This window comes from Sabethes cyaneus, chromosome 3, assembly GCF_943734655.1.
Source record: "Sabethes cyaneus chromosome 3, idSabCyanKW18_F2, whole genome shotgun sequence".
In the NCBI taxonomy this organism is placed as follows: domain Eukaryota; kingdom Metazoa; phylum Arthropoda; class Insecta; order Diptera; family Culicidae; genus Sabethes; species Sabethes cyaneus.
Genome location: NC_071355.1, coordinates 98,436,043 through 98,452,973, shown reverse-complemented (window position 1 = coordinate 98,452,973; position 16,931 = coordinate 98,436,043). Strand labels below are relative to the sequence as shown.

The window sequence follows — 16,931 nt, the reverse complement described above, 5'->3', positions numbered from 1 at the left end:
TAGATTCTCGTCTATAGCCCGGATGGCGTTAGCTAAGCTGCGTCGCCATGAGCCTCTGGGTCTGCCTCTTCGACGCTGTCCTTGCGAGCGGTTGAAGCCGCTCAGTTAAAACAGTAAAAAAAATTCTGAGGCGGAAAAAATATCGCAGCTACGAGTTGGCAGTGTTCGCTGTTGTGGCTAGTGTAGAATGGAACGCCAATACAGTAATGACCCGATTTTGTCACCCCCATGATGAATTTAGGGGTGACAAAAACGGGACAGTGACAAAATCGGGTATTTTTTCAATTTTATATTTTTTTGCAGAAAACTTAGAACGAACTACATATATTTCATTCTGATCACTTTTAGGACCTTTCGCACTTCCTTCTACCTCTCTGTGGACATTTGTCACCTGTGCTGTGATGTCCCACAGGTATGAAAATACGCGTTTATTAATTGCGCCGAAATGGTTGATTATACTGGTTGACTATGTTCAGAGAAATGTCACAGCGTAAAAAGCTCTTTCTTATGGTACGAACGATTCTTTGATTAACCCCCCTAAAAGTAAGATAGAAAATTTATTTTTCAAGCAGTAAGAGGTAGAGCAAAACAATGTTCTACAAAATTTTTGAGAAGATTATTATAAAGAACTTTGCCAAAGAAAGTGACCTTCTAGCTATTATAGTTGTGGAGATAAGAAACAACTTTTGTGGAAACTCCACAAAAATCAACACAGTTCTTTTCACAGTGTTTTAACACATTTGACATGTTTGAAAATGATTTTCAAACTAAGCTTTTGATAAATCAAAAGCGTGACAAAATCGGGTCAAAAACGTGACAAAATCGGGGGTGACAAAATCGGGTCAAAAACGTGACAAAATCGGGGGTGACAAAATCGGGGAGTGACAAAATCGGGGAGTGACAAAATCGGGTTACCACTGTATGTGATTGGGAAGTTATTTGTGCTCCGCACGGATTGTAATGTAATGAGACATAGCTACTTGAAAAGGGACGTGAATGCTTGAATCGAGTGATGGCTTTTAAAACTAAATGCATTAGACCAAGGAACGAGACGGTTGATGAAAATCGACAATGCCCTCAGCACGAACCCGATAGAAGGTGGTCGGTTAGTTTAACCAGTACCAGTGACATACTAACAGTACAAATAGGCAACAGTGATTTTCTAGTGGCGCTGCAACGGTAAGACCAGCGATTAGTTGATATTATCGATATTTTGCAGGATCCGGAGACTGATAAAGAAAGACAAGTGGAAGATAGAAACGAACTGTGCTGAATGCTATTCGTTGCACGGTAGGTGTAAAGGGCCAAACAGAATGTCCCTACGAATGTTGCGTCAACGCATCCGTCAGACCCTTAACTACGCGATAGGATAAAGTTGGCAATCAACAATGGATCATTGAAGATAGTTAGTTTTGGAGTGACAACAGCTTGCTTCTGGCGCTAGTGTGCATTTAATCGTCCATATATACTAGCGCCAGAAGCACGCTGTTGTCACTCCAAAACCAGCTATCTTCAATGATCCATTTGCCGATTTCAAAAACCAATTTGTCGTCTAGCTTATTTGTGTTTGTGTTTTCATACAAGCTGAAAAATGTGCACCACAATGACACATGAGCAGGATAACGGTGTGAAAGGCAACTTTAGCAGAAACAATACTTTGACGATCGTCGTAGAAACCCGAATTGCTATCAAATGGGTAATTTAGTATTGGTGGAACGAAATTTAATAGCTATGGGCTGTAAACGGAGGGAAAATTTAAAAATCCATAATATGGATTATTATATCATAGAGACTATATTGGGCAATGAACGGTACGAACTCAGGAGAGTCCAGTGTCGCGACCGTCGGGCAGAATCTGGTTGTAAACCGATAAACCAGTTGTAATTGGTGTTACCAGTCCTGTTTAAGCGAAGGGAGTCATAATCAATACAGCTTGTTATAGCAATTATAGCTTGTGTTTTAACTTCCGGCCTCGTCTTGAGGATGTAATTGATAAAAATGGAAGACATCTTGAGTATATTTGTTTGGGATAACTTGGTAAAGATAATTGAACTGTTGAAAATGGGATTTGAAAGAAATACTATAAATTTTCGAATGTTTGTTGCTGCCGCACTTTGTTGATATGCTCTACACTCTATCAAACATGTAGGGCATTAGAGAACAATTTCGGTTTTCAAACGATTGCATACAGTTTCACAGAAAAATCAAGTTTTCACTTTTATCCTGTGCAATGTGCTACATACATAATGCTGACATATTTACCTTACGCACATTTTGCTCGATATTGAAGACCAACGATTGAAAAGGTGTAAAGGGCACAAATCGAAAATGTAACCTAGTGAGGGTTCATTTTGCTATGCTAGTCCAGCAAGGAATAACTCTCACCTGGTTTGTATACATTTTGTACTTGGTGCTTGTAATACCGGACTTTTAGCGTATATTTCTTTTTATGTGGATTTTAATGTCAGTATCGAACAAAAATACACTTTCTATTATGTAAGACAGTTCAAATAATAAATGTATCCCAAAATCATGGCTTAGAGATTTTCTCAGCTTATATTTATTTTTTTCCATTTTGGTCTTATCTACTCTAAGAATTTCGACACCATGTGCAATGTTTTAGTATTCGCAATTTTCTGCCAGACCATAAATTAGATCAAAAATACCTTTCGTACGTATTCTACATTATACTAGGTACAAGTTTCTTTTCAAACATACATAAATAAACTTAGTCGATAATTTCTCAATCAATGAAATTAATCCATGATTTCTTTTCTATTTTTATTATAAATAAATAGTTGCAGACTCAAGAGTTGTGTTATTCTAATGAAAATTTGTGAGACGACTACAGTATTCATGGAAAGGTGTAGTAATGAAATCTTATGGTTGTATAAAACGACTTCAATCTTCTTAAACTACAATAAATTACCTTATTCTATCTTGCTTACATTTAATTACATACTGTTCTATTTGAATTTACAATGATTTGTGTATGCGATGAATGACAGATGCATAGCGTTCATTCTATCATAGATTGTTGACACTGATAATTTGATTTATCCATCCGATGAAACTCGAAACTTTTACATACACTCCTGGAACATCTACCCGACCGCATCCGAATCCCCATGACACTAGACCGGCCAGTTCATAGAACCCATCGTCCTGACAAACTAGTGGACCACCTCCGTCTCCCTGACAGGCGTCGTTTCCTTCTTCACCGCCCGCACAAAAACTGGATGCGGGAAGTATGAAGATTTTCTCGGTGACCGCATTTACCTTTCGAATGCACTCCGCATCACTTACGATTGGTATCTCTGCTTCCCGTACCCGAAGAGGAATCGGGCCAGCTTCTCCCATATAGCCATAACCAGTTACAGTACACCGTTTTCCAGCCGCATGGTTTACTCCTCGCGCCGGTAGGCAAACCTAAAATCAGCAAAGGTTGGTCAGATACATTTCTATGTTGATAAATGAATGAGTTTTTAATTTAAAAATTGTTAATATTTTTTTTCAATTCGACAAACTTACCAGACAAACGCCATCTCTCAGTTCTGCTTGTCCATGCAGCTTTAGCAGCGCAATGTCATTGTCCAATGTTTGACTGTTATGGTTATGGTGAATGTATGTAGTCGCTACTCGCAGGGTCTGTGCTCCCGGACTTCCAAATTTGCGTGTCAAGTCGTAGTCACCTACCCTCACATAAATTGCGTCACCGGATCGTACGATGCTGAAAGCCAAACAAGACAAAACACATTAAAAACTTCCACTGTTGCCAACAGTGACTCATACCGACTTCGTTACACAATGCGCTGCGGTCAACACCCATTGCGTGCCAATTAAAGCTGCACCACAAAGATACTGATTCAGAGAGTTTATCAATGCCACTTGCCAACACCATTCGCCATTGTCACCATCCTCTCCGCCAACCACGCGAGCTTTCCGATGACTATTCCAATATTTGGCTGTTGTAGAGTTAGAGTTACTGGCTCGAACGATGCTTGGATGATGAATCAGATCTTCCGGAACTGTGTCGTTATGGTCACTATAAATTATTGGTATTGGTACAATGCTATGACCAAGCACTAATCGTTCTGTGCTTTTTGATCGATAAATATTCTCCATTTCGATATGTCGACCCGTTCGACTTCGGCTGTATGAAGCATCCTCAAGTGCAATTCGGCTAAGGAATGATCTTGCTCCTCGACTAGTTCCTTTAACTCCACAAACATATTTCGAGTAAACTTGGGGCCTTGCTGTCGTTGTTGTAGGCAGCGGTTCGTAAACAGGTTGGGAGGGCTGGTGGATTGGTTGTTGCGTTGGTGGAACCTCGTAGATGTTGTTGTTCATCGGTCCAGGATATGTATTGGGCACAGGAGGTCCGTAACTTGGCTGAGGTGCTTGCTGTTGTGGAACTGGAGGCAGTTGTGGTTGTGCTGGATATTGCTGTGCCACATTTGGTGGCACAGGGGGATAATTACCAGTATCGTTAGGTTTTATTTTGCCCAAAGCAACTTGAGCTTCTTGAATTCTAGACTTCGGAGCACAGCATTGTGTACCGGATTTCTTACATTTAAACAAATCAGTCATTTCAGCATTGCGGAAACATGTAAAACTCAGTAAGCCCACGATACACGAACCTGGACATTCTTCTCTAGGATCAGGGGCCGCTGTTGTAGTAGGAGCTTGTGTAGTGGTCGTGGTAGTTGGTTGTGGTCGTTTAGGGGGAGCTCTGGTAATGGGTACTTTAGTGTTATCACAACAAACTGATCCTCGTTTACAGTTGGATGTGTGCTGTATCAGTACTGATGGTCGTTCACAAAATGCCGCCATAATATTCAACATGCAGAATCCGGGGCATCTGGGGAGCGGAGGCTAGAAAAATGCGTTGTATGTTAGATTGAATTTTTACAGTAGAATTATATATAACTTACTGGAGTAGCTGGTCTCCTAGTGGTTGTCACGATTTCTTGTTTATGATCCTCTGAAGTTCCAGTAACGCAGCAGGAGCCTTCATTGGGGCAAAATGCTTCGCTATCGACATCGTCGCAGAAAAGTGCAAACAATCCATTTACACATTCACCTTCACATGATTTGTGAACCGTTCCTTGCGGATTTGACACCGTCGTTTTGTGCTTTAATGGTGTAGGTTTTGTTGGTTTTTGGGGTGGATTGGTTTTTGATTTAATAGGTTCTTCTTGTGAATTATTCTTATCTGTGTTTTTCGAAGGATACGGCTTAGGTGTTGTGGTTTTATTAGCCTTACTATCATAGTGAGCTGTTGGGACATATAAATCCGCTGGTGGCTTATCCGGATATATATCTCTCGAAACGCAGCACTTGGTACCACTCTTACAGAGGCCTGCCGTCATCAGATAGGCTTCGCAATATTCGGCTATTCTATCCGCCACACATACTCCAGGGCAAGTAGCTGAAAGAATAAACAAAACCTTTTGAAATCACGTATCATATGGGTAAGAATAACAATTATAATCACCTACAATTATTTTTACTGTCCTTATCTTTTTCTTTTATTTTTGCTTCTGTTGTGGGCTTTGGTGTCGTCGTCGTTGGTTTTGGCGTGGTCGTTGTTTTTGGACGAGATGTCGTGGATATATTAGCGGCAGCAGATTGGCTTTCAACACAGCATCTCATACTGGGAGAAGGGCAGGGGATATCTTCCAACACTTCGTAGCAGATTAGCGTTGCGAGCGTGTGAACACAAACTCCAGGACAGCCTTTGGCATCCTCTGTTGTGGTTATCGAATCGAGTAACCCTAAGAGAAAAAAACTCATTAGCAATAGCAGAAGATGCATGTTAATTGATTATCTGGTAATGTAGATGAAATTTTGACCATTGATATATTTGTTTTGATGAGGCATCGTAACTGTTTTTACTGGAAAAGGATCCCTGTTATTTCAAATTTCATCACTTCCGTTCGGCGTGAACTTAAGCCAAAAAATCGAAAAGTGCTTTTAATTCTATTACATTTTATGCGACTTTCACAGTTTTATTTATTTTTTATTTCATGATTTTATACATTTGACTAGTCAAGTCTGTTACCTTCATCAATGTGGCAAGTTTTTTTTTCCATGTGTGCACTCATTACTGCGACCAGTATAGTTGATCTATTGTAATATCGCCCGGGTGTTTGCTGTATGACCTGCACTGCATTTCTTTTTGCTATAATCGCTATTGAGTGAGCGATATGCTTATTTTAAATTGTATGCGTGCTTGCGTGTATTGGGGTTTACCCTTCCTTCAAAGCTTGATCTACTTTACCCACTTATTCCTCGCTCCCAGCACTATCCCATATTATAGCCGTCTCTGGCGAGGACTCATTCGTACCACTGACCAGTACACTTAACTATAGGAGGGACATTTGCACTGTCAAGAGGCTTCAGAGGGTAAATATAGAATTCAGCACGAAGGAAAGGTAAATGGAGGGGCCTGAGAATAAACCCATGCTAAAGTCACTTGATATCGAATGGCTTGATTCTACTAAGATTCGAACCCACGACGACTCGCTTATCAAAGCAGACTCGGTAACCTTGCGGCTACGGAGTCCCCCTAATGTGGCAAGTTAAAAAGATCACACTAATGAAGGCCACAAGTCGTAACGGAAACACGCGTATTTGCGAAGATCGCATAAATCCCCCGGGAGTGCCGGGGTTTTTTAACCCTCCGCGGTGATCGACGTTACCGACAGCAGGTTGTCGGCAATATTCACGACCTGTGGCCGTCTAACCTTGAATCATCTATGAAGCGTTTGCAACATCGTCATTGTAAGCCGACGAGCCACTTCGGTTCCACACCACCATTTGTGTTTGCACAAGAATTTGGTTTTTATAAAAATATGTTTAGGTGAATATAAAAAGTATGGCAAACAAACATTATGGCTTTCGTCCATTATGGCGAACATACATTATGGGAAACACCTTTATGGCACCCGTACGTACGACAATCGTCCGTATGACTACCGTCCCAAGTAACAATGAGGGTTTTATTATACTCTTATAATGGTTTTTATAACGAAAATTGGTCAGTAATACCATCATAAGAGTGCAAAAAAAACTCCAATTGTTGCTTGGGGTATTTATGGCTATCGTCTGGTTACCATACCGCAGTAGCTTATACTTACAACTTTTTCCAAAAATTCTACTATGTACTTTCTTTACCATAGAATCTCAATTTAGAGAGAAAGTGTATGTACATAATTCTTTCAAAACTATTAGCAAATAGGGGTGAATCGGGCAAAATGGGCTACTTCTCGTTATTTCCCGGAGTTCAGACCATCACCAATTGATTTATCGTGATTTTTTACAACAAAAAGTTCCGTTTTTTCGGTTGATTCTACTCGCTATGCGCTGGGAGGTTTAATGCAGAACTTCGTATTGACTTTTTCGCCTTGTTTTGTAGAAAGCAGGGAATCTACAAGACGCTGATTAGACCGGTAGTCCTTTACGGCCATGAGACATGGACTATGCTCGTGGAGGACCAACGCGCCCTTAGTGTTTTCGAACGGAAGGTGTTGCGCACCATCTACGGCGGAGTGCAGATGGAAGACGGAACGTGGAGGAGGCGACTGAACCATGAATTGCATCAGCTGCTTAGGGAACCACCTATTGCTGCCACCGCAAAAATCGGTCGCCTGCGATGGGCTGGGCATGTCGTGAGGATGTCGGACGACTGCCCGGGTAAAAAAGTTCTCAATAACGATCCGACTGGAACGAGACGGCGGGGCGCGCAGCGAGCAAGATGGATCGATCAAGTGGAAGGCGACCTGCGGACCCTACGTAGACTACGTGGCTGGCGAATTGCGGCCATGGACCGAGTAGAATGGAGACGACTTCTTCGTACAGCAGAGGAAACCACGGCCTGGAGCTGATTAAGTAAGTAAGTAAGGGAAAACACCTTCAGACCATTTCTTATATCATGTCTTGGAATCTCTGGACAGCTACTTTTTTCTTTGGAATATCAGGCAACTTTGTTGTTTATAAGCGATCATTTTGCGGAATGTGTGAGTCTTGCAGCAAAAGCAGATATTCGTCAGAAAACAAAATAATATCGTTTTCTTTTGCGAAATATGAATTTTTCGTTACCATCGTCAATTTTCACATAATCAAGCTTTCGATCTCTGACCGTAGCATATTTACATTTAATAGCAAGGGAATGTCCGCGTTGGTTGGCCCATCTTTTGGCATTTGCCCATAGCTTCCGCTTTAAATGGAAATGTGGAAATCTGAATACATCACCATCGCTGCAAAGGTCTGAGAATAAGGTATATCTCTGGAAAGTTGATTATAAAGCTATAGGCATTTATGTAAAGAGAAAAAATCAGACGGGTTGTGCACAAGACACGCCCTCATGGTTGATGTAGGACTACGTAAGTCTCTTTGTTGCATAATCGTCCATCGTTGGACGAAAAATGTGCTTCCACAACAATTCTCTAACATAGCAGCTTCAATGGAAGCATAAACGCATAAACTAAATACTAAATATTTTTTATAGTGACAACTGTTTACGTTCAACTAATTTACTATGGTTTGGTAAAGGAAATTGGGCTATTTCAAATAATTAAACGGCTTTGTAATTTAAGACCAAATGGGTTAGTGAGAAATTTTAATTACATTGGTTTTTTGAGAGTCTTAGTGATATATTTTCACCTTAGAAATACTGACATCAATCGATCAAAAAATGGTCTTTGTATTGAAAAAATACAGAAAATCTATTTATCTATCTATCTATTTATATAAGAGGCTTATGTCTGTACCGAAAACCAGGTCTCTGACAGTGCGTCATAAGGGGCCATCCACATACCACGTGGACAGAAAAATACAATTTTTTAACCCCCCCCCCCCTCCCCCTCCGTGGACAAGCGTGGACATTGGCTCAACCCCCACCCCCCTCCCCTGTTTGTCCACGTGGACATTTTTTTCTTATGTCAAATTTAATAAAACAGAAATACCATTGTGCTACATTTTGGTTTCAACTTGATTTATGCACTATTTATTGAAAAATCTTATGTGAAATGAAGCTCCAGTCTAAAGGCCCCAGCACATTGCATACAGATTTTCAGTCTTTGCGGAAATTTGAATTTTCTCGTGGATTTTCCCTCAATTTTCCGCAACGTATTAAAATTCGTATGCAACGTGTTAGGACCCTAATTTTTATGATCTTGTCTACTGCAAATTATTATTGACTGCAAGAAAGTCTGTTTCAGCTTGACTTCTTCTCTGTCCAGAGCATCTTCGTCTAACCAGAACACCTCAGCTTGGCCGTCTACCTTAACACAACCTTTCCGACGCGATGTGATTCGTTCCTTAAAATTTTTCCGAAGGCGAATCCTTTTGAAAATACGTTGCTAATGGATGCCCCTTTTGCGGCGAGATGCATTTGATTTTGAAGCACAATGTAATCCATATTTAGTGCAAGCGCGACCTATCAGCATCTTTGGCTCGAGCAGCACGTTAGTCGGCGCGACCTAAATGATAAATGAGTCACGTGACTGGTGAATATTAGTGGATTGTTTCGTTACCTTTATCATTTCCCAAAGTATGCGAAGGTTATAAAAAATAATAATTTCTTTGTTATTGCATTACATCAAATGCCAGGCTAGGCAATCAACATCTATGTGTACTAACGCAGGCTTAATCTTTGCAAGAAGATTTATGCCATATATGTGCTCTCGTAATGCTCTGTTCATGTATTTAGGTCAACATATACCTCAGAAGATAAAACTTTATTTGAGCTCAAAAACAATCACTTATCAATGGTTGATGCTAATATGTATAATTAATTCAATATTGCTGTTTCTAATTTCTATTTTTTGTATAAAAAAACTTGTCCACGTGGACATTTTTCATACCCCCTCCCCCCTTCCGTGGACATTTTTCATACCCCCTCCCCCCTTCCGTGGACAAGCGTGGACATTTTCATACCCCCCACCCCCCTCTAAGCTGTCCACGTGGTATATGGATGGCCCCTAAGAGGCTTATCGGTAACTAAAAACAGGTCCCTGTCAGGACGTCATGCTTTCGCAATGCAATGGGTTGTATATTGTATTCTCAGTCACCTCATTGGTCGACTGCTGGATTGCTCGATTGCTCAATTAGACTGCTCGACTGGACTGGTCGATTGGGCTGCTTGGTTTGATTGGTCGACTGGACAGCATGATTCATCTGCTCGACTCAACTGTTCGATTCGACGCTCGACTTAACTGCTCTGCTAACTGTTTAATTTCACCGCTCGACTGGACTACTCGACTCGACTGCTCGAATGAACTGCTTGACTCAACTACTCGATTCGGCTGCTCGACTCAACTGCTCAACCCGATTGCTCGATTCAACTGCTCGAGACTACTCGATTTGTTTGCTCTAAAACTGACAGCTTGATTCAACAGCTCGACCAGACTGCTCGACTCAACTGCTCGACTGAACTGCTCTAGACCAATTTTGTGTAACGAGTGAGTTACATACACTTTTTTTTTGCGGGCCGCAAGGCCCGTTCTTGTTCCGGCCTGACATGGCGTCAGAAGTGGCCAATTCCGGCTAAAAATGTCAATTCCAGTGGAGAATGCCGATATCCCGAAGATTTTCGGTCAGAGACCAAAGCCATTCGAGGTAGGAGGAAACGAAAAATCGAAATGGAAGTTATGGAAAACTGCATTTGATTGGTATGCCAGCAGCGTGGAGCTGGAAAAAGACAAGTCGCCGTGTTCCTGTCCTGTCTTGGCCCAGAGATAAGTGATATTTACAAAAGTTTGGATCTTACCGCAGCACAGGCAGAAGTGCTGAAAACAGTTTCGGACAAATTCGCGGAATACTTCGATGCACACGACAATCTGATTTACGAATCGTATCTCTTCAATCAAATCGCCTAGGAGGAGGGAGAGTCCGCAGGAACCTTTCTTCTCAGACTGAGAGCTTAGGCAAAAAAGTGCAAATATACCGAAACTGGCCAGGATTTGATTAATCGCCTCATCAGAGATCGGCTGATTAGCGGTATTCAATCGGAAGCGCTTAGAACCAAACTGTTGGAGAACAATAAAGTTACCCTTCTGAAGGCTACTGAAGTTTGTAAAGCGAACGAAGCAGCGCTCCAGCAGGATAAGCTCATTGTTGAAAGTACCAGCGATAACAGCGGCGAGGTGAATGCCGTAAAAAGTTTTAGGGCTTCGAAAGAAAAAATAAACAAGTGCGCTTGGTGCGGACGTAGTCATCGGCCACGAGAATGTCCCGCTTATGGGAAAACGTGTAACAAGTGTGGAAAAACTAGTCACTTCAGAAGTGTTTGTCGCAGTAAGAACAGTGCTGAAGCTAAAATGCTTGACCTTGAGGAAAACGACATTGATACTGACGCTCAGTGCAGTGTAATGTCAGCTAAGACGGCCGCTACGATCGGCGTGAAGAAAATTGAAAAATCGTCCATCAAAAAGTTGATTACGTACAGTGGTGACAGCATTACTGCCAAAGGACGTTCGATGGTACCGTGTGTGATTCGGGGAGTTAGGCACGATTTGATCTTCCAAATAATTGAGCAAAGGTGTGCTACTACATATCTTGGACGGTATTTCCGCTGAAAAAGCGAACTTAATCAAACGTGTACAGCAGTTTATGGTGGATAATCGAATTTTCGATGGCTTGGGAAAACTTAAAAACTTTGAGTACGATATCGATCTAGTCGAAAATCCTAAATTTGTTATACATCCAGCCCGATCAATTCCCTACCGCGCGCGCGATACCGTCCCAAACAGCACCATTTGTTGCATGAAGGGTTACGCAACTCTAATTGAAACATTCAAATATGGTAAAAGTTCGCATCAGTTACCTTTATCGAACTGTTATGTGATTGAAAAAGCGCAAGAGGTGGAGCCTATATGCAACCAATTGTTACACAGATGTTTTATGGAACATCAATGCGCGTTATCTATCCATTCGCGACTACGATACTAAAAGAGATTTTAAGCCTGTTTGCACTCCCACGAAATCCTATGCCGCGTTGTCAAAACTTGCGTGAAAACATAAACAAAAATACTTCCTTCTCTTTTTTTCTCGCACAAAAACCAATGCGCGTTATCTAAATACAAGCAGGTATTCGCGACTACGATACTAAAAGAGATTTTATGCCTGTTCGCACTCACACGAAATCCTATGTCGCGTTGTCAAAACTTGCGACTACGATACTAAAAGAGATTTTAAGCCTGTTCGCACTCCCACGAAATCCTATGCCGCGTTGTCAAAACTTGCGTGAAAACAAAAACAAAAATACTTTCTTCTCTTTTTTCCTCGCACAAAAACCAAACAATTATGAGCAACTTCATCACGAATTATGTTTAGCGGGAACCGGGATTTCCTCTCAGGGCTCCAAGACGAAAATTATTTATATTAATATTCTTAGTGCGACTTTAGTTTTTTGGGCCTATTATGAGCTAATCTCCATGCCATTCAAAATTTATCGTGCAAAATATAATTTTGCTTTGTATTATTTGATGCGCCTCGTGAAAGTTATTAATTTATTTATTTTCAAGTTTAAAGAATTAACCCAGCCAGATTAAGAATTCGTTTACGATGGAAAAATGCGGTGTAAAATCGAACTAGATACTGCAATCAAATAATATTTTAGTAAATGCCATGGATTCCTGATGAATGTTCGTGTAATGATTGTTAAAATAAAAACATTCCTTCGTTGAAAAATATTTTTTCATAAAAATATGGCAGAATATGATGTTACATTGGTTGTATTTGTTTGGTTACATTTTATTTAACAATATGCCGTAATCAACATGATGCAACATCATGTGACATTATTGTTTAGCAATGGCATTATAATAACACGATGTTGCGATGAAGTTTCATGTTACTAGATATAGACTAATATATTTGTGACAGCCAGTATAAGTATTGGATAACCTGAATCCAACATATTAATAACATGAAGTTGCTTATTTGTTGCGTGTTTCAATACTGTAACCGGTGAAGTTTTTTGCAATTTAAACAAGACTTAATAGCCACATGGAAGATGTTGCAAGTGCTGCTTGGGGTAAAATTGGAACTTTATAAAATGGAAAAGCTCGGTGTCATTGAGCCCTGTTTGGAAGCAACTGAATCAGTAGCCCCTCTCGTGATCGTACGCCGGAACGGAAACATTCGATTATGTGTGGATTTGACGGATGTAAATAAAAACGTCAAAAGACGGCATTTTCCGTTAGTGACATTAGAAGAGATAGCCAGCCGGTTGTCGGGTACCAAATTTTTCACAATATTAGACTGTAAAAAAGGCTTCTGGCAGGTAGCCTCGACAGAAAGCTTAGCAAAGCTTTGCACCTTCAGCACACTGTGGGGTCGTTATTCCTGCAAGCGCCTGCCGTTTGGATTAGCTTCGGCTCCCGAGTTGTTCCAGCAAATAATGTCACATTTTCTCAGAAACATTGCAGGAGTAGAAATTTCCATGGATGATATACTTATCCATGCGAAGGATGAAGAAACGCTTCAAACCACTACGAAGAAAGTCATCAGTAAACTGAATGAAAATGGTATGAAGCTGAATTCTGATAAATGTATTTTAAACCAAACAGAAATTCACTATTTAGGGCATTTGATCACGTCTGAAGGAATAAAAGTCTGCCCCGAAAAAGTCGAAGCTATTACACGCATGAACGCTCCAAAGAACAAAGAAGATCTGCGAACGTTTGCAGATCGGGATGATCACTTACTTAGCCATGTTCATACCTGCTTTGTCTCAACTAACGGAACCTTTAAGACAATTACTGAAAAAGGACGTAGTGTACCTGTGGCAGTCCAACCAACAGGAAGACTTTGAATCGATGAAATGCAGACTTGTTGAAGCACCAGTTCTTCAATTCTTTAAGATTGGAGAACCAGTAGTCCTATCAGTTGATAGTTCGTAGAAAGCATACGGAGCTGTTCTGCTACAGAATAACCTTCCGGTGGCGTATGCATCAAGAAGCCTGTGTGCAGCTGAGCAGAACTATCCACAAATCGAAAACGAAGCGGAAGCGATAAGGTTTGGTATCGATGCTTGCTCGTCGGATCACCCCCTTAAGAGCGATGTTGAACAGCATGCAGGATAAGTCGTCACTTTGTCTCAACCCTCGCCGCGTCTCGAAGGGGCTCGAGAGTGTCCCCGAGATGTGCACGAAAAACATCACTCGATCCAATATAGCTCTGATCAGTCACGTCAGTTTCTGCGGAAAACCATGTTCGTGCATTAACTGCTGGTCTCGACCGACTGTATCGTATGCTGCTTCGAAATCAATAAAGATGTGATGCGACTTCCGACATTGGATGGTAAAAATCTGGCCTATAGTTGCGCGAGCCCCCATGAACCCCACCTGGTAATTCCCTGCGCAACCCGGTGCTGTCGCTGATAGCCGATGTAACAGGATCTGGAAAGTACCTTGTAGGCGGCGATTACTAGCAACGTTTTGCCGCGATAATTGCAGCCGTGGAACCCGATCACCCTTTTCGTACATGGGACAAACCACTCTTACTTTCCATTCCTCTGGTAGCTTCTCCTCCCAAATCTTGGAAATAACCCAATATAGATCCGTTGCCAGCATCTCGGCCATATTTATAAAACTCTGCCGGTAGGCGGTCCTTACCAGCGGCTTTGTTGATCTTAGGCAAGCTGGTTACTGTACATTACTATCTTCCATGGGCTTCCATGGGCCGCCTCCTTCTGCAACTTAGCCAAGAAAGTGTTCATCGAAGAACTGCTTCCACCTATTAACCACCTCGCACTCGTTTGTGATTAGATTCCTTCGCTCGTCCCCGCACGTGTCAGGTTTCGGTGTGTAGTCTTTACGAGTTTGGTTCACCTGCTCGTACAACTTGCGATCTTTGTCTTCTTTTTGGTGATTTTTAATCCTGAGGATCGTGGTCAACAGGTACCTTGCTCGTCGGCATTTGGCCAAGTTCTCCCGAGTAGCAATGTTCAGATAATTCTTCCAAGCAATTTTTTTTCTCTTCACCGCTTGTTAGTGTTTCCCATCAAACTAATCATTTTGTATACTATGGAGCTTGTCACCTAGTTTCCGATGGCCGAGCGTATTCTGACCCAACCGTCTTCAAGGTTTGAAGCACCTAACTCCTAGAAGACAGTCATCATCCAGTATTCTAGCGTAGTTCTTAGCTGATTACGGATTATCTAGCTGCCTGATGTTCAGCTGAGGATGGCTTTGACGTGTCTGGTATACGGTTAACAGTTTGGAGCGCACATACCTAGTAGGTCAGAGTTAATATCCGCACTCCATCAGGAACGTATATTCGTGATGTTAAATAAGATCCTGCCATCTGTGAGAACGTGATCAATTTGGTTCACTGTACGTTGGTCAGATGATCTCCAGATGGCTTTGTGGATATTATTGCGTGGAAAAAAGGTGCTTCGGATCATCAGGTCTCGGGAAACTGTGAAGTTTATACATCGTTGGCCATTATCATTTCCGTTGGTTTGCAATCTATAGAATCCCGTTGCCCAATGACTTGATGTCTCATGGCGAGCAGCTGTCGTACGTTGCCTCCAGCTTCGCCTAGAACGGTTCTATCTCATTGTTGGGTCTACCTTCGTGCGGACAATGCACGTTGATGATGCTGTAATTACAGAAACGGCCCTTTATCCTTTAGGATAAAGATCCTGACCAAGGATGGCACGATCACTTTGATTCAATTCACATTCATTATACAGTACCGTCTCATCCAAGCAAAGTTATTGTGCCATCCCTGCCTTATGGTCTAAATTCAATCCCCCGGGGATGATAGATTCATGTAAACATAATTTTCTAGCATACTTCCATGATTGCTGTCAGTATGAGATGCGAGTAGATTAGGTGCCAACAGTATTAATCGTTAGCTCGAACGGAATTGCACCGACTTCTGCATGTCCAGCGTGCTTCAGGGACACCGGAAGTAGGTTAAAGATGGGGTTTCGAAAAATGTGGGAAACTTCACGCTTTTATGGGTCATTATAGTGCTGTATGTATGATGATCTTCTCTGTATCGTTTCAATTTAAGTAGGCATAGGCAAATGTCTAGCCTCAGTTAGGGCAAAAAATATAAAGCAGCAGGAATAATCATGACGAACATAGAAATTTTGGATCTCCCAAACTGATAAAATTACTTCATTATTTTCAAAACAAAACGTGCATTTCTGAACATTTTTGTTTTTAAAATTTTAATGCAGATAGGTACTCGAACGAATCATTTTGTCAAATTTGTCATATCTACTAACCTGAAAGAAAGCTGCCTGCCAATGAATCATCCTGACCCCGAGCAGGTGTGTGAGTCACGATGGCAATAAGCAATATTTTCAACCAAAGCTTCATTTTGATCACTGTTTTCACTAAAAACCGAATCTTATGAGATGATGTGAATCGACCGTTTTAATTATCACTCCACTGAACATTCAGTTACAAAGCACTAGCCGGCGTCTGGCACCACTCATAATAATGACGAAAGCACCCAATACTATCAATTAGGTTGATTGTTATTTTATCTCACTTTCCTTCAACACCGGTTTCGGTTGATTCTTTCTTAATCTGCTATATGCACTGCTTACTATTTAACTATGTGTAAGTCATATGATTACATAATTAAGTTATTTGTTACATCTTTTAACATAACCGTGCCGGTGCTTTTCTTCTTTATCTTCACTGCACTATTTGATTTTATCACAGTTTCGTTTTTATCATAAGCTCTTATTTTTCTGTTTCTTGTCTAACCTCTTTCATTGGGCCACTTTTCACGGCGAGCTATTCCATGTTGGCATCTTTAGTCCAATGGGAAATTAGTTCATTCAGAAGCGGTAAATCGTATGTGCTTCTCCGCGAGTAGTTGGTCGGATATCGTCTGAAAATGGAACAAGATACGTAGGAGGTGCGATCAGTAAATGAGTTAATTTGAGGAGAATAAAT

At 41.2% G+C, this 16,931-nt stretch overlaps 1 protein-coding gene and 1 non-coding gene across 2 annotated transcripts; both read right to left on the bottom strand.

Moving 5' to 3' along the window:
• Window positions 1–2,902: 2,902 nt before the first annotated feature.
• LOC128742168 (protein masquerade) lies at window positions 2,903–16,858 on the bottom strand. Its single transcript, XM_053838417.1, has 6 exons — window positions 16,250–16,858; window positions 5,502–5,777; window positions 4,935–5,431; window positions 3,797–4,875; window positions 3,532–3,730; window positions 2,903–3,429 (listed from the first exon to the last, which is right to left on the bottom strand). The coding sequence occupies exons 1-6, from the start codon at window positions 16,341–16,343 to the stop codon at window positions 3,028–3,030; spliced, it is 2,547 nt and encodes an 848-aa protein (XP_053694392.1). The 5' UTR covers window positions 16,344–16,858; the 3' UTR covers window positions 2,903–3,027.
• LOC128744857 (U6 spliceosomal RNA) lies at window positions 15,950–16,053 on the bottom strand. Its single transcript, XR_008412474.1, has one exon. It is a non-coding gene; the product is annotated as a U6 spliceosomal RNA (small nuclear RNA).
• Window positions 16,859–16,931: the final 73 nt, after the last annotated feature.